Below are 24009 nucleotides of genomic sequence, written 5' to 3'. Positions count from 1 at the left end.
GCAATTTTTGCTAATTAACGGGACTGAGAGGAATCCCGAGCCGGCGGCAGCTCCCGGAACTCCCGGAATTCCCGATCCCTGCGGATCCTCTCACCTGATCCCGGTGCAGCGGCACCAGCTCCACGGAGCCGTTGTTGGGGGTCGGCACCACTTTGGCCAAGGTGGCTTTTTTGGGACACGGCTCCTGGAAGGGGGGGGGAAAAAGGGAATTCCCATCCCGAGGTTTGTCCGGGAGCGCTGGTTGGGATCACACACATCCCAAAGAGAACACTTCCAATCCCGAAATTCCCGCCTGGGCACCGAGGGAAGGGGTTCAGGGACACAAACAGGGAAAGGGGCACCCTAAAGGGATTTAATGCTTTTGCCTCTCGGATCCCAAATCCCCCCCAAAATCCCTCCCAAACCTCACATATCGTCAGTCCCAAATCCCCCCCCAAAACTCCCCTCAGACTCCAAATCCCCCCAAAATCCCTCTCAAACCCCACATATCCTCAGTCCCAAATCTTCCCCCAAATCCTCCTCAAACCCCAAACTCCCCCAGTCCCAAATACCCCAAAGTCCCCCTCAGACCCCAAACTCCCCCAATCCCCCCAAATTCGCCCCCTCAGGCCCCTCGCACCCCAAACCCCCCCTTTTCCCCTCAGCCCCCCAGCCCCCCCTCTCCCCCTCGCTCACCCTGACGCAGGTGAGCGCGCACTGCGCGTGCACAGACCAGAGCCCCGCCAGCGCCGTGAGCAGCTGCAGCGCCGCGATGGCGCCGAGCGCCAGCAGCGCCGCCTCGGGGGGCCCCCCCCGCTCCTCCTCCTCCTGCTCCCCCTGCGCCCCCCACAGCCGCGGCCCCCACAGCCACAGCCACGCCGGGTAGAGCCCGGCGGCGAAGGGCAGGACGGTGGCGCGGAGGAGGCGCGGCCGCCGCCGGTAGAGCGTCACCGACGAGACCAGCTCGTCCTGAGGGGCCGCCGCGGCCGCCGCCATTTTCCCTCCGCCCTCGGCTCGTCTCTTCCGCTTCCGAGCCCCCGCCCCCGGGCTTCCGCCCGCGCGTGCGCGGGGAGCGGTGCTGGCGGAAGCGCGGCGGCGGCGCATGCGCACTGGAGAAGTGCGGGCGGAGGCGGTGTCGTCATGTGAGTGAAGGGGCGGCGGGGCCGGGGCGGGAAGGGTCCCTTCAGCGTGTGCCCCCCGGCTTAACGGGACCCCTCGGTGCTAACGGGATCACCGGGACCCCCCGTGTACCTCCGATGTTAACAGGACCCTCCCGGGACCCCCCCGGTGTTAACGGAATCCCCGTGTCCCCCTCCGGTGTTAACGGGACCACCGGGACACCCCGTGTGCCCCCCGGTGTTAACAGGACCCTCCCGGGACCCCCCCCCCGGTGTTAAAGGAATCCCCGTGTCCCCCCTCGGTGTTAACGGGACCATCGGGACTCCCGGTGTCCTCCCCATTACTGACCTTCCCATTCCCGGTATTCCCGCAGGGAATTGGCCCTGGAGCTGACGGCCCGTCACTGCGGGGCGGAGCTGGAGCGCTACGGGCGCTGCGTGGCCGCGAGTCCCGAATCCTGGCAGAGGGATTGTCACCGGCTGCGGCTCGGGATCGCCCAGTGCGCCTCGGCACAGTCAGTGCGGGACTGGGAGGGACTGGGATTGTCACTGGATGGGGCTTGGGATTGCCCAGCGCGCCTCGGCACAGTCAGTGCCGGACTGGGAGGGACTGGGAGGCACTGGGACTGTCCCTCCAGTGCCATCCCCGTCCCCCCGGTGCCATCCCGGTGCCCCCCTGACCCATCCCCGCGCCCCCCCAGCCCCATCGTGCGGCAGATCCGCCGGGACTGTGCCGAGCCCTTCGCGGCCTTCGAGCGCTGCCTGCGGGATCACCCCGGGAGCGCCGGGAGCTGCCACCCCCACGCCAACGCCTTCCTGCTCTGCGCCGACCAAGTGAAGCCCGGGGAGCCCTGAGGTGAGTCCTGAGGGGAGATCTGAGGTGACTCTGAGGTGAGGGGAGCCCTGAGGGGAGCCCTGAGGGAAGTCCTGAGGGGAGATCTGAGGGAAGCCCTGAGGAGAGTCCTGAGGGGAGTCCTGAGATGAGTCCTGAGGTGGAACCTGAAGGGAGATCTGAGGGGAGCCCTGAGGGAGTCCTGAGGGGAGATCTGAGGTGACTCTGAGGTGATGGGAGCCGTGAGGGGAGATCTGAGGGGAGCCCTGAGGGGAATCCTGAGATGAGTCCTGAGGGGAGCCCTGAGGGGAGATCTGAAGTGAGCCCTGAGGGGAGATCTGAGGGGAGCCCTGAGGTAAATCCTGAGGGAAGTCCTGAGGGGAAGCACTGAGGTGAGGCCTGAGGGGAGATCTGAGGGGAGCCCTGAGGGGAGTCCTGAGGAGAGATCTGAGGTGACTCTCAGATGAGGGGAGCCCTGAGGGGAGATCTGATGGGAGTCGTGAGGGGAATCCTGAGATGAGTCCTGAGGGGAGCCCTGAGGGGAGCCCTGAGGGGAGATCTGAGTGAGCCCTGAGATGAGTCCTGAGGGGAGATCTGAGGGGAGTCCTGAGGGGAGATCTGAGGGGAGTCCTGAGGGGAGATCTGAGGGAAGCCCTGAGGGGAGCCCTGAGGGGAGATCTGAGGTAAATCCTGAGGGAAGCACTGAGGTGAGGCCTGAGGGGAGATCTGAGGTGAGCCCTGAGGGGAACCCTGAGGTAAACCCTGAGGGGAGCCCTGAGGGGAACCCTGAGGTAAACCCTGAGGGGAGCCCTGAGGGGAGCCCTGAGGGGAGCCCCGGCACTCCCGGGAATGTTCCCACTGGATCGAGAGGCTCCTTCCTGCGGCTGGAACCCCCCAGAGGACACCCGGACACACAAATCCCACACAAATCCCCTCCTGCCTCAGGGAACAGGGGAGGGAGGATGCTGGGGAAGGATGTTTGGGATAAAAGTGGGATTGGAACCTCCCAAAATCCTCCCAGATCCGTGAAATCCCGCATAAATTTTTACGGTCAGAAGGGACCTTAAATTCATCCTATTCCTGCTTTTTTTTGTGCTGTTTTTCCCCAGGGAATCCTTGGAATTCAGGTACGCCTCTGGGAATGGATGGAAAAGCCTTGGTGTCCTCTGGAATCTCCTTCCAATCCCGGATTTTCCCCCCTCTGGAAAAGGAAGTGCAGCTCTGCCCACGGGGATTCCTTGGATCTGCTTCCCTGGAGTGCAGGAACATTCCTGCGGGGAATTCCAGGTTTTATCCAAAAAAACAGATAAATAAATAAATTCCAGGTTCCAAAGCTCTGTGGGAACCTCAGGATGGGCTGGAAGGTGACCAAAAAAAATCCGCTTTTTCCCTGTTTTTCTTCCACCCAAATCCTTCCAAAAATCCCTTTGGGAATCAAACACAGTTATTTCCCTTTTTTCCCAAGAAAACCCACCCACTTCCCAAGATCCAAAACTCTGGAGTGGCTCTTCCCACTGCCCTTGGAAGCTCAGGGATATTTTGGGGCCATAAAAGTCAAATTGATCCATCTGAAAACTCCCAGTTTTTGAGGGATGGGATCCCCGGGTTCTCTCCTGCTTTGGGACGGCAGAGGGAGCCATTCCCACCGGGAAAAACAGGGATTTGGGAGCCTCGAGGTCTTTCCAGGAATTTCTGGCTGTAAACAGTGGGGGGAAAAAAAATATTCCAAATATTCCTGAAAATATCCGTTAAAACTCGAGGAAAAGTGGGATAAAGCCCTGGGATTGTGGGATCCGTGTGGGAAAACTCCAGGACGCTGCCAGCGAGGTCAGAAATCCCTGGAAAAGCAGGAGTGGAGGTCTCCCAGAGAAAGGGTAATCCTGGGAATTCGAGCGGGTTTGGGGGGGAGGAGAAATGAGTTTTTGGGACTCGACTGGGGCTTCCCAGGAGATCTTTTTGGGGGAATTAAACTTGGCCAGGGATGTGTAGGGAGCAGGAATTCCCTCGGGAATTCTCAGGGAGAGGCTTTTCCCAACTTTCCAGCCCTGCTTGGGGGGCATTAAAAAAAACCCCTTGGCTTTGATCCCGATCCCAAGGGATCCACCCCATTCCTGGGATACATTGATCCTTATCCAGGTTCCAGCCAGGCCCAAGTCCAGCTGATTTTTGGGCCTCACTGGAAATCTGTTCATCCCTAAAGTCTAAAAATACTCATCCCTAAAATCTGAATAAATCTATCCGTAAAAATTAAATGTGTTTATCCCTGAAATCTAAATTATTTATCCCTAAAATTAAAATATATCCATCCCTAAAACCTGAATCTGTTTATCCATAAAACCAAAGTCATCTGTCCCTAAAAATTCAATATATTGATCCCTAAAAATTAAATATCCTTTGTTCCCCCGAATCCTTTTATGTCACTTTAATCCTTCAATTCCTTGTCTCCTGCCGTGATTCCCACCCCTAATTCCACGATTTTCCCCACTTTTCATTCCTCCCAACTCCAGTTTCCAGCCAAATCTCTGTTTTTCCTGGGAGTTAAACCACCTAAAAGCCGTTTTTTTCCCCAGATTTAACTTCCCAGCTCCTCCCAACCTCCCCGGGGAAATGAATTAACACATCCAAGGGCTCCCGAGCTCCCAAAAACCCCCCAAATCCCGGGATCAGCTCATTCCCTCCTTGTTTTCCCTTCTCTTCCCGGAGCTCCCGGGACACAAAACCCGCCTTTCCCTTCCCGGAGGAGCTTTTCCAAGCCCCAGAAGGGGGGATGACCCTCGATCCCGGGACGAGGGACCCGCCCGGAATCCGCTTTAATTCCTCAGCCGGAAAAATATCCTGGTTTTCCGCTCGGCTTCCCCCGGCTCCGGGCGGCCGTAAATCAGGGAGAGGGGGACGGAGCCACATTCCAGCCTTTGTTTTCCTTGGATCCCGGCCAGGGGGTTTCTCGGAGGGTGTTTTGCTGCCACTTCCAGAGGGGTTTGGGGTCACTTTTTATCCTCCCGGCCCGGGGGAGAGAGGGAGACACACCTGGGCATTCCAGAGGGGGGGAGCGTTCCCAGGATCCCTTGGGAAGCCTTCCCAGCCAAGGGGGAGCACCTGGAAGGGCTGGAAGTGTGTTTATCCCTAAAATCTGAATGTGTTTGTCCCTAAAATCAAAATCATTTATCCCTAAACTCGAAATTATTTATTATCCCCCAAATCCAAAGGTATTTATCCCTGAAATCTGAATCTGTTCATCCCTAAAATCTAAATCTGTTTATCCATAAAATCCCAGAGGAGCGTGGGATATTCCCAGTGCCTTTCCCAAGCTGTTTTCAGGGAGCTCAGGAAACAGGGAAACGAAGCCAAACCCGGGAATTCGGGAAGCTGCTTCCTGAACCCCCCGGGAAAGGAACCCCACCCTGGAATTCCCAGGGCAGGAAAATCCCACGTTCCCAGTTAAACTTGGCTTTTTTTGGGGGGTGGGGGGGGTTTATTTTCCAACGTACATGCAAAAGAGAATTCCCAAAACACCGGCACGGGATCACGGGGAGCATCCGGAGGGATTCGGGGAGGGGGATCTGGGGGGGGGAACATCAAATTTCCACAATTTCACCGCGGATTCTCCCGAAATTCCATCGGAACTGAGTCCGTCCCGAGGGCAGGAGCCTCCCAAGGGAACACACGGATGGAGGAGCCGAATTCTGGGATTTGGGATGCTGGGAACTCTCCCGGTTCCATCCCAAACTCGCCTTTCCGGGCAAAACTGTGCCATAAATATCTGGGTTTTTTGGGAAAAGTCTCCCCCCTTCCCTCCCAAAAAACCAGTGTCCAGCTGTCTGGGAGTGCTGTCCGTGGATGGGAGGAGGCGGATCCCAGAAGTCCGGGATGATCCCAGAAGTCCGGGATGATCCCGGCACCGCCAACACGAGGAATTTTTAGTTCCAGGGAATTTCCCTCCGACAAAAAATCCGCCTTTTCCCTGGTTTTCGGTTCCTCCAGGAGGCTCCCACCTGGAAAAATCAGCGTGTGGAGGCTCAGGGACAAAAGCACCTCCAGGAATCCGTCGGCCAAATCCTCGGGATTGCCCTGCCCGATTCCCGACTCCGCAGAGCCCAAAGTAAGTCGTTATTCCCTTTCTTGGAATTCCTTTCCGGGAATATTTCCTCCTCGGAACGGTCGGAGAGCTGGGGGAGGTTTTCATCCTGGAGGATTTTATTCCTTCGGCTGGAACAGCTCCTGGGAAAACTTTTCCAGGAATTCCAACCGTCCTTGACGACGTCCTGGGGAGATCCCAGGTCGTTCCCGAAAAAAACTGGGCTAAAAGCCAGTGATGGAATCGTGGACAGAACCCGGGAGGGAGGAGATCCAGAGCCTTTCCAGCTGGATTAGGGCTTGGAGTTGTGCTGGGAATACCGGGAGACGGCTTGGGATGGGCACCGGGGGGGGAATCCCGAGGGATTCGGCCTCAAAATCCCAAATATCGGCGGATGTCGCCCCCAAATTCCCCATGCTGACGGATCCTGGCCCGAAATTCCTGGTCCTGATGGAAAATGCTGGAAGGTTCAGTCTGGATTTCGGGCAGGGATTGCAGCTCCTGATGGAAAATGCTGGAAAATGAGGGGAAATCCCAAATATTGATGGATTCTGGCCTGAAATTCCCGGTGCTGATAGAAAATGAGGGGAAATCCCAAATATTGATGGATTCTGGCCTGAAATTCCCGGTCCCAATGGAAAATGCTGGAAGATTCACTCAGGAGTCCAGCCTGGAATTCCCAGTCCCGACAGATTCCAGCCAGAAATTCCCTCACCCGAGAGAAAACGCCGGAGAATTCCCACTCGGGATAGAAAACGACGGGGAGATTCCCACCAGATTCCAGCCGGGAAGGCCCATCCTGACGGAAAAGGCCGGGAGAGGTCGGCTCCGTCCGTCGGCTCCTCCGGGGAGGACAATCCCAAGGGGCTCAGCCCCGCCCCGGCCCCTCGCCCGGCCCGGAGGCGGGAGCAGCATTCCCGAGGTTCCTGGGAAGGGCTTTCCCGGGGTCAGGAGGTGAAGTAGGAGCTCTGCATGGAATACAGGCGGTCGATGGGATTCCCCAGCCGGGCCTGGAGCAGGCTGGGATCGGCCCCGGACAGGAGGCAGTCGCCCAGGGGGCCCAGGCTGTCGCTGTCCAGGTCATGGAAAACTCCCTCCGAGTCTGGGAAAGGCGGGAAAAGGAAATTAAATCAGAGGCTCTTCCCGCCCTCCCATTCCCGAATATTCCCGTGGGATGGAGAGATCTTGGTGTCAGCCCCTGGTCCTGGCACGGCTCTGCCCTCCTTCCCTTCCCAAATATTCCCAGTGGATCGGGAATTCCCTTCCCAAACCTTCTCCCCCATCCCTTCCCATCCCATCCCATCCCATCCCATCCCATCCCATCCCATCCCATCCCATCCCATCCCATCCCTATCCCTCTTCTCCCCCTGCCCAGGGCTCCTCCCCAGCTCCGTATCCCACTGGATCTCATATCCCAGTGGATCCTGGATCCCGTATCCCATTGTATCCCAGTGTATCCCTGTGTATCCCAGTGTATCCCTGTGTATCCCTGTGTATCCCACTGCGTCCCTGTGTATCCCTGTGCCCCCCGGTGTGTCCCGGCGTGTCCCGGTGCTCCCGGCGTTACCGTAGGGGTGCAGGTGTTCCGGGGGGAGCTGGGGGGGGGTCATTCCCGGCCGGAAGAGCTCCGGGCTCAGCCCGTTGTGCTCCAGGGGCAGGAGCGGCTGCGGCGGGAGGCGGGAATACGGCGCCAGGAGCCCCTCGAGGCCGGGCACGCTCGCGGCGTCTGCGGGCACCCAACGGGGCAGCGTCGCCATGGGGAGGTCACCGGGGGGGGTGTCACCATAGTGATGTCGTGATAGTGATGTCATGATAGTGATATGATAATGATGTTGTGATAGTGACATCACCAGAGTGATGTCACCGTAGTGATGTCATGATAGTGATGTCACCAGAGTGATGTCACCAGAGTGATGTCACCAGAGTGATGTCGTGATAGTGATGTCATGACAGTGATGTCATGATAGTGATGTCACCAGAGTGATGTCACCAGAGTGATGTCACGATAGCGATGTCATGACAGTGCATTCCAGAGCCTAAAGGGGCTCCAGGAGAGCGGGAGAGGGACCTGGGAGAAGGGCTGGAGGGATGGGACACAGGGAATGGCTTCCCCCTGGAAAAGGGGGGATGGAGGTGGAATTGGGGAAGGAATCCTTGGCTGGGAGGGCGGGGAGGGAATGGGATGGAATTCCCGGAGGAGCTGCGGCTGCCCCATCCCGGGAAGTGTCCAAGGCCAGGCTGGAGCCGCCTGAGGCCTGGAAGGTGTCCCTGCCTTTGGAATTCGGTGGGATAATGGGATGATTTAAGGTCCCTTCCCACCCAAACCGCTCCCCAATTCCACAGAACGCATCCAAGCCGCTCCCTGCATCCCGGCTCTCCGCCCATTCCCAGTTTTCCCTCACCTTCACTGTCGTCGTTGCTCTGCCGGCTGCTCCTCCCGGTCCCTCTCCCGCCTCCCAGCCGGGCATTCCCGAGCTGCTCCTGCTCCTGCTGCTGCTGCTGCTGCTGCTGCCTCCGGGCAATTTTCTTCATCTGGGAAAACACACGGACACGCCGGGAATTCGAGACACGCCGGGAATTCGAGCCCTCGGAGCTCCGGTGGGGGGTTAAATCCCAGCCCTGGAACGGGATCCGTTCCCTCACCTTGGCCCGTTGGTTCTGGAACCACACCTGGACCACCCGCACGGTCAGTCCCGTCTCTGCCGCCAGCGTCTCCCTCACCTGGCCATGGAAAAGGGATAAATCGGGACTAAATCCTTCTGGGAAGGATCCTGGTGGCGGTTGGGCTCCAAGAAGAGCTCGGTTGGGATTAAATCCCACCGGGAACGATCCAAACCAACAGCTGGGCTCCAGAACGAGCCGGGTGGGACTCGGATCCCGGCGGGAAGGATCCCGGCGGGGTTGGGGTGCCGGTACCTTCCTGCAGGGCTTGGAGGACACCTCGAAGGAGGCCTTGAAGGCGCGGCGCTGCTGGGTGGTCAGGATGGTGCGCGGCCGCTTGGAGCGCTTGTGGTCCTTGCCGTCCTCGCCGCCTTTGCCGTGGGAGTGGGCGCCGTCCTCGTCCTCGCTTTTCACTGCCGGGGAAGGGCGGGATCAGGGAGCTGGGACAGGGATCCATCCCTGGGAGTGCTCAGGGACGGCTGGGATGGGGCTCAAAGTCGGGAATCGGGACAGGGATCCATCCCTGGGAGTGCTCAGGGATGGGGACGGGGCTCAGGGTCAGGAATTGGGACAGGGATCCATCCCTGGGAGTGCTCAGGGACGGCTGGGATGGGGCTCAAAGTCGGGAATCGGGACAGGGATCCATCCCTGGGAGTGCTCAGGGATGGGGACGGGGCTCAGGGTCAGGAATTGGGACAGGGATCCATCCCTGGGAGTGCTCAGGGACGGCTGGGATGGGGCTGAGAGTCTGGAATTGGGACAGGGATCCATCCCTGGGAGTGCTCAGGGACGGGGCTCAAAGTTTGGAATTGGGACAGGGATCCATCCCTGGGAGTGCTCAGGGACGGGGCTCAGGGTTGGGAATTGGGACAGGGATCCATCCCTGGGAGTGCTCAGGGACGGACACAGGGCTCAGAGTTGGGAATTGGGACAGGGATCCATCCCTGGGAGTGCTCAGGGACGGCTGGGACGGGGCTCGGAGCTGCCCGGGCCATGGGAGGGGTCCCTGCCCTTGGAATGAGGTGGGATGGGAGGAGCTCCAGGGTCCCTCCCAACCCAACCCAACCAACCCAACCCAACCCAACTCAACCCAACCCAACCCAACCCACCCAACCCAACCCAACCAACCCAACCCAACCCAACCAACCCAACCCAACCCAACTCAACCCAACCCAACCCAACCCACCCAACCCATCCCACGCCGCCTCATCCCCTCCACCCCCTGCTCTCCCACCCCACCCCGGCTCCGTCCCGGCCCCTCACCGGACTCGGTGGGCGCGGGGCTGACGGCGCTGAGCATCTCCTTCTCCTTCTCGTAGTCGGAGCGGCAGAGCAGCTGCCCCTCCTTGAGCACGAACTCGTCCCCGCGCTGCAGCCGCCGCTCGCACTCGCAGCACGAGAAGCACTGCACGTGGTAGACGTTCTCCAGCACCCGCATGATGAGCTCCGAGGGCCCGATGGCCTTCAGGCAGCTGCTGCACTTGGTCTGGAACAGCCTGAGGGGGGAAGCGCGGCATCTGGGATGCCCGGGTGGGATTTGGGATGCCTGGGTGGGATTTGGGATGTGCAGGTGGGATTTGGGATGTGCAGGAAGGATTTGGGACGCCTGGGTGGGATTTGGGACACCTTGATGGGATTTGGAACACCCAGGTGGGATCTGGGACGCCCGGGTGGGATTTGGGATGTGCAGGTGGGATTTGGGATGCCCAGGTGGGATTTGGGACACCCGGGTGGGATTTGGGATGCCCGGGTGGGATCTGGGACGCCCGGGTGGGATCTGGGACACCTGGGTGGGATTTGGGATGCATGGGTGGGATTTGGGATGCCTGGGTGGGATTCGGGACACCTGGATGGGATCTGGGACGCCCAGGTGGGATTTGGGACTCCTGGGTGGGATCTGGGACGCCCAGGTGGGATTTGGGACTCCTGGGTGGGATTTGGAACGCCCAGGTGGGATTTGGGACGCCTGGGTGGGATTTGGGATGCCTGGGTGGGATTCGGGACGCCCGGGTGGGATCTGGGATGCCCAGGTGGGATTTGGGATGCGCAGGAAGGGAAATCAGGGCCGGAGAGAGTTGTGGAGGTGTCGAGGTTGGGAATGAGGTCGGAGATGGTCCCCTGGAGCTTCTCCAGGAGGAAACACACACTCCCAGCTGGATGTGGGGGCTTTTAGGGACCTCTCCTGGGCTGTGGGAGGATTTTAGGGGCCTCTCCACGACGATCCCGGGTTTTTTTCGGGATGTTTGTGTCCGGAGGGAGGAACAATCCCACCTGGGCTGGAGCAGATGGTCCTGCCGAGGTAATTTTGGGATCTGAGCAGCTCCCGGCTCCCCCTCGGCCGCTCGGCGCGGGCAAAGCAATAAAATGGGGATTAATTAGGCCCTGTTTAAACAGCAGCAGCTCATAAACCGGGATTAGGGACGAGCCCGGCCTGATCCTCCCGGGAAACTCAGCCCGGGACTGGGAGGGGGCGAATCCCACCTGGATTTGGGGCGGAGGGGCCGCTCCGGGGGGGATTTGGGGGCCCCTTTGTCTGAGTCGCGCCTGGAAAACAATCCCGGGGCTGGGGGGGAGCAAAAACTGGGAAGAGGAGCAGCTTTTTAGGGAAAATCGGCTCTTGGGAGGCCGGAAATGGGGGGGGTTGTGATCCTTTAATTTTATTTTTGTGTTATTTCTACGATTCCCTGAGTTTTAGTGTCTTATTTCTATTATTTCTGTCATTCTATTATTTTATTTTTCTATTCTTTTTATTATTCTATTATTTTATGATTCTATTATTTTTATGATTCTATTATTTTATTATTCTATTATTTTATTATTCTATTATTTTATTATTCTATTATTTTATTATTCTATTATTTCTATTGCCTTATTCCTATTATTCCATTATTTCTCTGATCCCATTATTCCTATTATTCCATTGTTTCTCTGATCCCATTATTCCTATAATCCCTATTATTTTAATGTGTCTGTTATTCCACAATTCCAGGATTCTCTGAGTCAATCACTCCCATCATTATATTCCCATCAATCTTTTCCTGATTCTCTTATTTCTATTATTCAATTATTTTTATTATTCCATTATTCCTCTTAATTTAGAATTCCACGATTAGATTATTTCTATTATTCCATTATCCTTTCCCTTCTTTTCCTTTCCCTTTTCCCTTTTCCCGTTTCCCTTCCCTTCCCTTCCCTTCCCTTCCCTTCCCTTCCCTTCCCTTCCCTTCCCTTCCCTTCCCTTCCCTTCCCTTCCCTTCCCTTCCCTTCCCTTCCCTTCCCTTCCCTTCCCTTCCCTTCCCTTCCCTTCCCTTCCCTTCCTTTCCCTTCCCTTCCCTTCCCTTCCCTTCCCTTTCCCTTCCCTTCCCCTTCCCCTTCCCCTTTCCCTTTCCCTTTCCCTTCCCTTTCCCTTTCCCTTTCCCTTCCCCTCTTCCCTGATTTTTGGGGATCCCCCTCCCTCCCCCCTCCTCCCCCTTTTCCCCCCTCCCTCTCCCGGTTTCCCGTTCCCATGGAAACCCAACGTGGTTATGGCTCCTTAACCAGATTCCGGGATATTAAAACCTCCTCCTTCGGAATTCCTGGGCCGGGAAGAGCCGGAGAATTTTAATTCCCTATAATTGGAGCTGACACGTGTTTTATGAGGCCGCTCCCGGGATGGTTCCTTCCCAACCAACACCAAACCCCCGGATTTGCCTTCCCGGCCTTTCCCGAGCCCTCCCCAAACTCCTCTTCCCTCCCCCGAAAATTGGGAATAACCCCCTTTTTCCATGGAAATCCTCAGCTGGATCTTCCCTTTCCCCGCTCTGCTCCCAGGTTTTCCTGGGGTTTTCCATGTTTTTCCTGGGTTTCCCCCTCCATTATCCAAGTCCAGGTGGCTCCAACCCGGACTTGAACAATTCCAGGGAGGGCCCAACGTGTCATTAACCACCCCCCAGGAATTCCAGGGAAGTTTCAGAGCTTGGAAAAATGGGAATTCTGAGCCTTTTCCCCACCCTTTCCAGATTTTGGGGAAAAGGAGAAAACGAGGAGGCAGCGGTGGCAAATTCCCCCGTCCAAAGAAACAAAATTCCCTCCAAAAAACACCAAAATCCTCAAAAAATATAAAAAAAAATCTCCAAAAAATCCTAAATCCCCTCAAAACCCCCAAAATCCTCAGGAAAAAAAAAAACACCCCCCCAAAATCCCCCCCAAAAAATCTCAAAATCCCCAAAAACCCCCAAATCCCCAAAAACCCCCAAATCCTCAAAAAACCCCAAAATCCTCAAAAAACCCCAAATTCCTCAAAAAAACCTCAACAAAATCCCGAAAAAAAATCCAAAATCCCCTCCCCCAAAAAAACCCAAACCCGAAAAAAAAAAACCAAAATAAAAAAAAAACCTCCAAAATTCAAAAAAACCTCCAAAATCCTCAAAAAAAAAAAACCCAACCCACACAAATCCCCAAAAACGCCCCCAAATCCCCCCCCTAAAAAAACCCCAAATACCAAAAAAACCTCCCAAAACCCCCCCAAAAAACCCCAAATCCCAAAAAACCTCCCAAAACCCCCCCAAAATCCCCCAAGAACCCCAAAGGAGGGTTCTGCTGCCCCAAACACCGGGAATGTCGCTCCCTGTGGATCCCAAGAACCCCAAAGGAGGGTTCTGCCTCCCCTAAAACACCGGGAATGTCGCTCCCTGTGGATCCCGCGGCCGCTCCGGCGCCGGAGGGGTTAAACCCCCCCGTTCCCCCCTTTTCCAGGAGGATATTGCTGGCAGGGATGGCCCGGAGCCATCCCGGGATAATCTGATGAAGCCCTTTATTACATTTCCCAACCCCGGCTCCTTTATTAAAATCTCCCAGAATTCCGGAGGCTCCCGTCGCTCCCAGCCCTCGGAAAAACCAGGGAATTGTCCTTCCCGAACCCCCTCCCTCTCCCTTCCTCAGCTTTGGATCCCGATGTCATCGGGGAGGGATCCGGATATTTTTGGGAAGGGGGAGAAAGTGGAAAAAAATGCGGGAAAAACGGGGATTCCCACCCGGAAATGTCCCCGTGCTCATCCCAGAGCTTCTCCCTGATCCCAGGAGGGGGGAAAGGGGTCCCAGAAATGAGTTTTCCCCGTCTCAGGTGTTTTATTTCCCTGGAAAAGCAGCTTGGAATTGTGCAGCCCTTCCCAAATCCCACCATTCCCAGGGAAATGGGTCCTAAAAATGAGTTTTTCCTGTCCCAGGTTTTTTATTTTCCCGGGAAAGCAGCTTGGAATGTGCAGCCCTTCCCAAATCCCAGCACCTCCAGGGAAAGTGGGGAGGGAAAACTGATCCCAGAAATGGGTTTTCCCGTCTCAGGAAGTTTGGGAATCACCTGCTGGACCTGGCAAAGCCGAGCTCGGATAAACCCGGGCTCCGGTTTGGGGCTGATCCAACACCTTTGAAGTATTTCAAGGAATATTTTCCCCAGGGAATGTGGGAATCCTGCCCCGAGCCGGCCGTGGGACACGTGCAGCTCCCGGGAGCAGGTGCAGCAATTCCTTCCCTGTATCCCGGGAAAAATTCCCGCTGGAACCCAGAAGCTCTCGTGGCCTCCCGGACCCTGAAACATCCCAGTTTATCCCTTTTCCCAGGAATGTTCTGCCGGGAATAACAAACCAAAGGCTCCTCCCGGGGCGGGATGGAGGCGGCGGGAGCTGCTCCGAACCTCGGCCTGCCCAGGGATTCATGGAATTGCTGGGAAAGGCCCCCAGATCATCCGGAGCAGCCGCTCCGAGGCCACCGAGGAGCCACGTCCACAGGTGCCAATTCCACAGGGAGATTCCACAGGGAGATTCCACAGGGAGATTCCACAGGGATCTCGGGCACTTCCCGGGATGGGGCAGCCACAGCTCCTCTGGGAATTCCATCCCATTCCCTCCCCGCCCTCCCAGCCAAGGATTCCTCCCCAAAATCCACCTCAATCCCCCTTTTCCAGGGGGAAGCCATTCCCTGTGTCCCAGCCCTTCTCCCAGGTCCCTCTCCCGCTCTCCTGGAGCCCCTGGAATGTGCTGGAAGCTCTCCCTGGGTCCCTCCCTGCTCCAGGGGAACATTCCCAGCTCTCCCAGCCTGTCCCTGGAGCAGAATCCTGGAATCCTGGGATGCTCTGGGTGGGAAGGGACCTTAAGGATCCTCCCATCCCACCGAATTCCAAAGGCAGGGACACCTTCCATGGCCCCACCTGTCCCTGGGCACTTCCAGGGATGGGGCATCCCAAACTTCTCTGGGAATCCCATCCCGCCCCTCCCCGCCCTCCCAGGGAAGATTCCCTCCTTTAGGGAAGGAATTCCTTCCCAAATTCCTTCCCCAAATCCCCCCGAATCTCCCCTTTCCCGCCTTTAACCCCCGCAGGGAAAAACCGGCTCCCGTTCCCCCCCCCGGACCCCGATCCCAAAAAACCACCTGTCCCGAAAAGCTCGGGATTGCTCCCTCCCCGCGGCTCCCGCCCGGTCTGTCTGGGCCGCTCCATTAGTATTCCAGGCAGGAATGCCGGGGGCTCGGGGTGACATCCCCGGCCCAGCTCAATATCCTGTGCCCGCGATTCTCATTTCCTGTTTTTTCGGGGCTCGGGAGAAGGGAAGGGGGGGCGAAAAAACCGGGAAAGGGAGGAGGGGGAGAGGGAGAGAGAGGGGGGGGAAAAGCGGGATGAGAGCGAGGGATGAGGGAAAGGGGGGAGGGAAAATATATAAAAAAAAGGAGCTCCCGGAGACTTTTCTTGCGGATTTAATAATGACAAAAGAACGTCATTAAACATTCATTAAAGTGATTTAATTAAATTCGGCTCCGGAGGGGGGAGGGGAGGGGGGGGAAAAAAAACCAGGGAAGGAGAGGTGAGAAAAAAAAAGGGATGTTGGTCGGGAAGAGACGGGGCTGGAAGGAAAGCGGGGCTGGAAGGAAAGCGGGGCTGGGGGAGGCTCGGGGGGGTTTGGGGGGTTTGGGAGCTCCGGCCCGGCCCGAGGGGGAGGTGGGGGCCGAATTCCCGGGAAAAACGGCTCCGGGACCCTCTGGTCCGTCCTGATGGGGAGATTGGAGCCGAATTCCCGGGAAAAACAGCTCCGGGACCCTCTGGTCCGTCCCCATGTGGAGATTGGAGCCGAATTCCCGGGAAAAACGGCTCCGGGATGCTCCCGAGGGTCCTTGGGACACCTGGGGAAGGTGACAGGCTGGAAAAGTGGCTCTGGAAAAATAAAAATGACCCCCCCACACACCCTCCGTAAATTCGAGGGAATTCTGCTCCACGGTTCCAGAAAAAAAAAAAATCGGGAGTGTGGAATCCGGGAGAGACTCAAAAAATCCAGGGAGGGGAAAAAAAACCCACAAACGAACCAAAAAGGGGAGGAAAATCCATCCGAGTAAATTCGAGGGGAAATGATGAGGAAAAAATGAAAGGAAAAATGATATAAGGAAAAATGATATAAGGAAAAATAATGTAAGGAAAAATAATATAGGGAAAATTATAAGGAAAAATAATGTGGAAAAATAATGCAAGGAAAATAATGAGGAAACATAATATAAGGAAAAACAATAAGGAAAAATATATGGAAAATTGTGAGGAAAAATTACCAGGAAAAATAATGAGAAAAATTATAAAGAAAAATAATAAGGAAAATAATATGAGGAAAAATAATTAATAAGGAAAAATAATTAATAAGGAAAAATGATAAGGAAAAACAATCTAAGGAAAAATCCTCCCCCACGTTTTTCCACCCCCTTTTCCCACTAGGAAAACATTCCAGAGGGAACGCGGCGGATGGTCCTTAATGGAGCTCCAGGCACTTCTGAGCATTCCCTTTAATTTCCCGGTGATTGGGTTTAATTTCCCGGGAATGGGGGGCCTGGGAAAACCGGGAATGGCTCCGGGTAATGAAGGTCGTTCATCATCGGGGGCGGGAGGAGGAGGAGAGGGAAAGGTTTGGGATGAGGAGGGAAAAGGGTCGGGATCGGGGGGTCGGGGAGGGTTTGGGATTGGGGATTGGGGAGGGGGAAACTGGGAATGGGAAAATGGGGAATGGGGAATGGGGCAGTGGGATTGGGGGAAGGGGGAAACAGGGAATTGGGAAACGGGGGAAACAGGGATTTGGGGACTGGGAAATGGGGAAGTGGGACTGGGGAATGGGGAAAAAGCAGTCCTGGAATGGGAAGCTGGGGAACTGGGAATTGGGGAACTGGGAAACCGGGGAACTGGGAATTGGGGAAGAAATGGTGGAACTGGGAACCAGGAGCCCTTTCCTTGGGATCGTCTCCACCGGGTCCTGCAAATCCCACCTTTTGGCACCAAATCCCTGTTTTCCACCTGAAGTCTCATTTTTCCCCCCTCTCCTCATTCCTGGGAATCCCCCTGATCATTCCCGAGCCCAAACATCCCAAACACAGCAGAGGGAAAGGAGGAGTTTTATCCCAAAAATCCACCAAAAAAACACCAGAAGAAGGGGGGGAAAAACCACAAAAATCCTGTTTCTAAGCCCAAATTCCATCATTTTTCCGACTGCTGGAATGCGGCGGGATTTGGGCCCGTGGGCTGGGCTCATTCCAGGCTCATTCCCGGCTCATTCCCGGCTCATTCCCGGCTCATTCCAGGCTCGTTCCCGGCTCATTCCCGGCTCATTCCTGCCTCATTCCGGGCTCATTCCCGCCTCATTCCCTGCTCATTCCCACCTCATTCCCGCCTCATTCCTATTTCATTCCCAGCTCATTCCCAGCTCATTCCCGCCTCATTCCCGCCTCATTCCCAGTTCATTCCAGGCTCATTCCCGCCTCATTCCCGCCTCATTCCCAGTTCATTCCAGGCTCATTCCCGCCTCATTCCCGCCTCATTCCCTCCACTGCCCGGGAGAGCTCCAGCGGATCCTCCCTCTGGAGTCAAACATTAACCAGCTCCCTCAGAGGCGCTGCCAAGGCTCCGGCTCCGGGTCACTTCCCGATTTTCGGTCGCTGCTCCCTCCGGCACCAGGAATGAGGGAGGTCCCTCTCCCACTCCCGGGATGCTCCGCAGGGTTTTAACCCCCCCTTGGCCCCCCAATCCCGATTTTTCCCCCAATCCCGATTTTTCCAACCCGTTTTTCCCACCCCAGGATAAAAATCAGCTCCTTCCCCCTCCCTTTTTTCCAGGAATTCCATCCCCAGCGTGGCTCCCACCTCCCTTTTCTGGGATTTCCCCCCCCCAACCCCCCTCCAAAATTCGGGAAAAGGGTTAAAATTGGGATAGTTGTCGCTCCAGGAATTTGGGGGCTCTTCATCCAAACCCGGCCCTTGGAATCTGGATCCCGAACTCCCCGTCCCTGATTCCCGAGGGATCCGTGGGAGTTGGGATTCCGAGGGGCTCCCGAAAAACTCGGCTGCCCTTCCCTGGGTTCTCAGAGTCCACGGGATGGGAATTTCCTCTGGAGCTGGAGGTTCCCAAAAATCCAACCCGGGGTGAGATCTTGGGGATTTGGAGGGTCCCAAGGGGGGATTTGGGATGGGATAGGATGGGATGGGATGGGATAAATGGGATGGGATGGGATGGGATGGGTGGGATGGGATGGGATGGGATGGAGTTGGTGGGATGGGATGGGATGGGATGGGATGGGATGGGATGGGATGGGATGGGATGGGATGGGATGGGATGGGATGGGATGGGATGGGAAGGGATGGGATGGGATGGGATGGGAAGGGATGGGATGGGATGGGATGGGATGGGATGGGATGGGATGGGATGGGATGGGTGGGATGGGATGGGATGGGATGGGATGGGATGGGATGGGATGGAATTGGTGGGATGGGATGGGAATTTCCTCTGGAGTTTGAGGTCCTGCACATCCCAAAAACCCAACGCTGAGTGAGATTTGGGAATCCTGAGGATCCCAGAGGGGGATTTGGGAAGAGCCGAGGGTCGGGATGTGCCGATCACCCCCTTCCCAACCCTTCCCGGGACGGATCCACCTGGAAATCCCGGGAAGGGCGGGGGGGGGCTCTGCCCGTGCTCGGCTGTACCGGGGGAGTTCGAGCCGAGTTCATCCCGGGGTTTTATCTCCGGAGCCGGAGCCAAATCATCTCCACATGGAGCAGGGGGAGGGAGTCGGGAGCGGCTGCCAAGGCTTTGGATCCTTCGGATCCGTCCCCGCATCCCACGGAAACCCCAAACTTCAAAGCCAACCCGGCGGCCCCTCCGGCCCCTCATCCCGCGGGATCGCTCCTTCCTCCTCCTTCCTCCTCCTTCCTCCTCCTTCCTCCTCCTCCTCCTTCTCCTCCTCCTCATTCCCTCCTCTCCTTCTCCCACGGAGCCGGATTCCCAAGGCAGGTGCCCGGGAGGGCCTCTGGAAAAGGGGGAAGGGGAGAGACTCCCAGAAAACCCCCCCCTGGTTTCATGGGATAGGGGCTGTGGAATCACATCCATCCCAACATTCCAGCTCCGGATCCGTCCCCCCCTCCGGCCGCAGCTGCCGGATTATCCCGCCAGGAAAACGTTTTCCTGGCTCCGGGTGGGAAGGGAGAGAGGCCGGCGGGGTGTCCGGATCCCTCCGGAGCCGCATCCCGGGGATTCATCCCGGGCCAAAAACCCTCAAGGCCAGGGATGAATCCTCCTCCTCCTCCCGCTCCCAGGGCTCGGCTCTCCCGGGAAATTCCCAGGCTGGGAAGAGGGGAGGGGTGGAAAGGGACGGGAATGGGGAGGTTTTGTGGGATTTGGGGGGTTGGAGACACCTCCTCGTCATCATCCCTTCCTCCTCTTCATCATCATCCCTTCCTCCTCTTCATCATCATCCCTTCCTTCTCTTCATCATCATCCCTTCCTCCTCCTCATCCATCATCCCTTCCTCTTCCTTATCCAACATTTTCCCTTCCTCCTCCTCCTCATCCAGAACAGCCCCTTCCTGATCTTCTTCATCCACACCATCCCTTCCACCTCTTCATCATCATCATCATCCCTTCCTCCTTCTCCTCATCCAAGATCTCATCCCTTCCTCCTTCTCCTCATCCAAGATCTCATCCCTTCCTCCTCCTCTTCCTCCTCCAAGGCCTCTTCCCTTCCTCCTCCTCATCCCTGTCCCCTCATTCCATCAAATCCAAACCCTTCCATCCCCCTCTTTTCCCACCCTCTCCCCCCCGGGATCATCCCACCGGCTCCTCCCAAAAAAAACCTCCCCCCCCCCCCCCCCCGTCTCCGACCTCCCGACCCCCGGAACCGCCGGAACACCGGGAAGAGCCCCCGGGAAGGCCTCACTTGTCGTAGTCGTGCTTGCAGTAGAGGCGGCGATCCCGGGAGTAGCAGCTCCCGGAGAGGCCCTGGAGGCACACGGAGCACTTCACACACCCCTCGTGCCACGAGCGCTCGTTCACCCGCAGCAGGAACCGGTCGGAGATCCGGGAATCGCAGCCGGCACACACCTCCCCCATCTTGGGATCGGGGCCTGGAGCGGGGGGAAACCGGGAGAGAGGGTTGGGAATGGTCACCCGGAGCTGGGAGAGATTCCAGAACGTTCCTGAGGGGCTCCGGGAGAGCTGGGGAGGGACCTGGGAGAAGGGCTGGAGGGACGGGACACAGGGAATGGCTTCCCTCTGGAAAAGGGAGGTGGAATTGGGGAAGGAACCCTTGGCTGGGAGGGAATGGGATGGAATTCCCGGAGAAGCTGTGGCTGCCCCTGGATCCCTGGGAGTTCTGGGGCTGTGAATCCAAGGGGAACCCCGAACCCTGGGACTGCAGAAATTCCTGGAATCGTAAAATCACGGAATCCTGGAATGGTTTGTGTGGGAAGCTCCTCCCATTCCAAAGGCAGGGACACCTTCCCTGGCCCAGGTGGATCCAGCCTGGCCTTGGGCACTTCCCGGGATGGGGCAGCCACAGCTCCTCTGGGAATTCCATCCCATTCCCTCCCCGCCCTCCCAGCCAAGGATTCCTCCCCAAAATCCACCTCAATCCCCCTTTTCCAGGGGGAAGCCATTCCCTGTGTCCCGTCCCTCCAGCCCTTCTCCCAAGCCCCTCTCCCGCTCTCCTGGAGCCCCTGGAATGTGCTGGAAGCTCTCCCTGGGTCCCTCCCTGCTCCAGGGGAACATTCCCAGCTCTCCCAGCCTGTCCCTGGAGCAGAATCCTGGAATCCTGGGATGCTCTGGGTGGGAAGGGACCTTAAGGGTCCTCCAATCCCACCGAATTCCAAAGGCAGGGACACCTTCCATGGCCCGGGTGGCTCCCACCCGTCCCGGGGCACTTCCCGAGGGCAAATTCCCTGAATTCTGGTGCTGCACAAACCCCCGAGGGCTTGGAAAACCTGTGGGATCGGGAGAACAAATCCACGTCTGGCCGGGGGACGTTGGACGCCGGGAATGCCGGGAATGCCGGGAACCTTTTCCAGGACAAGGCACAATCCCGGGGGGCGGAATTTTGTCCGGGTTTATCCCGGATTTGGGGGCTTTTTCTTTTCCCGCTCCAGATCTTCGGGAATTGTTGTTTTTGTGGGGTTTTTTGTTGGGTTTTTTTTTCCCTGGATTTTATCTCCCCTTGGATCTCTGGCGGCTCCTCAAAGGAGCGGCTTCGAGGTCAAAACCAAGAAAAAAGGGAGGAAAAAAAAAATTCCCTATCGGGGCTCTGGATCTGGGAGAGGGGCCGGGCCAGGCGGGGGCACCTCCGCCCGACCCCCCTTCCCGCTCCAGGCGCCCAAATCCCGGGAAAACACCTGCCCGACCCCCCCCGGGGCTCCTCGTCCCGCGGGAGAAGCCTCAAAAAAACAGGAATGGGGACCTGCTGCCCCTCGGGGGGAGAGGGAATGGTGAGCCCGGCTTGGATTCGGGCACCGGGATCCTAAACCCGGCTTGGATTCGGGCGCTTGGAATTCGGGCGCTTCCAATTCGGGCGCTGGAATTCTAAGCCCGGGTTTAATCCTGTCACTGGAATCCTGAAACCGGTTTTAATTCTGGCGGTTTTTTTTAATTCGGGTGCCGAATTTTAAGCCCGGCTTTAATCTGGGCTTTTTTTTAAAAAAACTTGGAATTCTGAGCCGAGGTTTAATTCGGGCACCGGAATTCCAAATCCGGCTTTAATTTGGGCTCCGAAATCTGAACCCAGCTTCGGTTTTGGGCGCTGGAATTCCGAACCCGCTTTTAATTTGGGCGCTGAAATCCAAACCCGGCTTTAATTCGGGCGCTGGAATTCCAAGCCCTGAGCCGGCGCATCCCCAGAAAAACCGGGATTTCCCGATTCCCCGCTTCTCCAGGGACATTCCAAGCCTTTCCCGGCCCCCCCGGGCTCCTCTCCCGGGCCCTGGGAAGCAGCTTTTCCAACCCCCTCGGGGATGAAGATCCCAAAATCGGGAATTCTCCCGGATTCCCGGATCCTCAGACCCGAGCTGGGGAGAGGGATGCGGCGGGTCGGGAGGTGAAACGCGGGGAATCGGGAATTACCCGCCAGCGGGAAGTTTTCCCAGCACTTTTCCCGTCGGATTTGATCTCTCCCGAAGTCCTGGGACCGTTCGGAGTCCCGGGAAAAGCCCCGCGGCTCCAAGGGAACCGCGTCCTCCCCCCGGCGCTGCATTTTGGGAGCGAAGTGGGATCATTTGGGTTTTCCAGACCCAAATTCCGTGAAGGCAACGCGGAGCCACATCCCAGGGTTTGGGTTTTTTTTTTCCCCATGGATATTTGTCCCACGTCCATCCCAAATTCCTCGGTTTTTCCCTCCCTTATTAATTTCTCCCATCAAATATTTTCACCCCTCGGGATCGGCCGAAATTCCCGTGGGATGGAGGCGCCTGGGGTTCAGAATTCCCGATTAATTTAGAGGGAAAGCCAGGGAATAATCCAGTGGGGGGGTTGTCTGGGAGAAGAAAATTCGTGGGGAATGTGGGATCGGGATAAAAGGGAGACGCGCCGAACTCCAGCCCCGGGGATTCTGGTCCCTCTGGCCCCGGCAGCGGGAGAATTCCCGGGATTTGGGATGCGGGAGAAGGGCCTGGAACAACCGAGTCTTGCTCGGCTCGAGGTCGGGATCAACACGAGCGATCCCGGGAAAAAGGGGATGGGAAAAATCCCGGGAAACAACTCGCCCGGGAGAAAGAGGCAAAACTGAAAGTAAAGGAGATTCCGCCTAAAAAAATTCCTGAAAATACCGGGAATTGGGAAAACGCGGCGGTTCGGACCCTTAAATAATGGTAATGAAGAGGGAAAAACCCATGGAAAATGGGAAAAGGGACGTGGATCCCGAGGATCCCGAAATTCCAGCAAGGATTGGGGGGAGGCAGCTCGGGGGCCTCATCCTGGTGTTATCCCGAATTATTCCAAACGGGAACTCCACGTTTGGGGTGGGATGGGGAAGGATCCCAAGCCCCAGAATCAGGCAAGGATCGGGATAAACCGCGGCTCCAGAGGGTTTTCCAGAGCCTTGGGACACACTGGGATTCCAGAGGGATGATCCAGGGGGTCAGGACACACCGCGGCTCCAGAGGCTTTTCCGGGGGGTCGGGATTCCCTGAGGCTCCAGAGGGTTTTCCAGAGCGCTGGGATATACTGTGATTCCAAAGGATTGATCCAGGGGGTCGGGATACACCGCGATTCCAAAGGATTTATCCAGGGGTTTGGGATACACCGCGATTCCAAGGGGTTTATCCAGGGGGTCGGGATGCTGCCCTAAGGGGGAGTCTCCCGGTTATCCCAGAAATCCAGGAGAGGTTGGAATATCCTTCCCAAGCAGGGAATAACCAAGAGCCGAGGAGCCGGGAATGCCGGGTTTGGGAAAAACGGGAAGGGCGGGCAGGGCCGAGCTCCCGCTGGAACTTGGGGAGACGCCGGGAAGGAGGAGGAGGAGGATGAGGATGAGGATGAGGATGAGGATGAGGATGAGGATGAGGATGAGGATGAGGATGAGGAGGAGGGTGAGGATGAGGGTGAGGATGAGGATGCTGCCGGGGCTGGGGGTGTCCCGGTGCCCCCATTCCCGGTATTCCCGGTATTCCCGGCACTCACCGAATCCCAGGACGGCCGTCGCCTGCTGGAGACAGGACGGAGCCTCCTCCGTCTTCATCCCGGCGGCTGCAGGAGGAGAAGGAGCGGGGACAGCACCGGGATAGGACCGGGAGCGGACCGGGATAAGACCGGGGGAGAACCGGGCAGAAAGCACCGGGAGAGGACCGGGAGAGGACCGGGATGGGATCGGGGGAGAAGCCGTGAGGACCGGGAGCAGATCGGGAGATCACCGAGGAAAACACCGGGATGGGACCGGGAAAAACACCGGGACCGGGAGAGGAGCGGGAGAACCGGGACCGGACCGGGGAGAGCGCCGGGAAACCACCGGGACCGGATCGGGAGAGCACCGGGAAAAACCCCCCGCCCGCCGCCTCGGGGGTCTCTCCGCTCCTCCCGCTCCTCCTCCTCCTCCTCCTCCT

At 57.3% G+C, this 24009-nt stretch overlaps 3 protein-coding genes across 6 annotated transcripts in view; 1 reads left to right on the top strand and 2 right to left on the bottom strand.

Annotated features, from left to right (window-relative positions):
• Positions 1-1101, bottom strand: part of ATP13A1 (ATPase 13A1) — a 17134-nt gene extending 16033 nt beyond the window's left edge. The window contains exons 1-2 of the mRNA XM_051771840.1: positions 676-1101; positions 95-184 (exon numbers count right to left, since the gene is read on the bottom strand). Of these exons, the coding sequence (XP_051627800.1) occupies positions 95-184; positions 676-1083 (498 nt within the window). The 5' untranslated portion in view covers positions 1084-1101. The remainder of the gene's footprint in view (positions 1-94; positions 185-675) is intronic.
• On the top strand, positions 1058-17665 carry CHCHD5 (coiled-coil-helix-coiled-coil-helix domain containing 5). Of its 4 annotated transcripts, XM_051771846.1 has the most exons (7): positions 1058-1121; positions 1472-1612; positions 1799-1953; positions 3039-3056; positions 5851-6028; positions 8348-8690; positions 9985-10380. In XM_051771846.1, coding segments are annotated over exons 1-3 (297 nt in total). In that variant the 5' UTR covers positions 1058-1119; the 3' UTR covers position 1953; positions 3039-3056; positions 5851-6028; positions 8348-8690; positions 9985-10380. The 4 variants fall into 4 exon arrangements, with proteins under 4 accessions (XP_051627806.1, XP_051627805.1, XP_051627803.1 ...); XM_051771845.1 differs by lacking the exons at positions 1058-1121; positions 1472-1612; positions 1799-1953; positions 8348-8690; positions 9985-10380 and adding exons at positions 14097-14154; positions 14260-14427; positions 16389-17665 and having other exon boundaries at positions 3037-3056; XM_051771843.1 differs by lacking the exons at positions 1058-1121; positions 1472-1612; positions 1799-1953; positions 8348-8690; positions 9985-10380 and adding exons at positions 14260-14427; positions 16389-17665 and having other exon boundaries at positions 3037-3056.
• LOC127462920 (LIM homeobox transcription factor 1-beta-like) lies at positions 6665-24009 on the bottom strand. The gene is made up of 8 exons (XM_051771848.1): positions 23591-24009; positions 19866-20052; positions 9929-10161; positions 8921-9078; positions 8648-8725; positions 8407-8536; positions 7572-7730; positions 6665-7106 (listed from the first exon to the last, which is right to left on the bottom strand). The coding sequence occupies exons 1-8, from the start codon at positions 23646-23648 to the stop codon at positions 6952-6954; spliced, it is 1158 nt and encodes a 385-aa protein (XP_051627808.1). The 5' UTR covers positions 23649-24009; the 3' UTR covers positions 6665-6951.

This window comes from Manacus candei, unplaced genomic scaffold, assembly GCF_025592945.1.
Source record: "Manacus candei isolate 608988 ecotype Guabito, Panama unplaced genomic scaffold, ASM2559294v1 h1tg000145l, whole genome shotgun sequence".
NCBI lineage: Eukaryota > Metazoa > Chordata > Aves > Passeriformes > Pipridae > Manacus > Manacus candei.
This window is presented reverse-complemented; position numbering and strand designations above follow the sequence as displayed.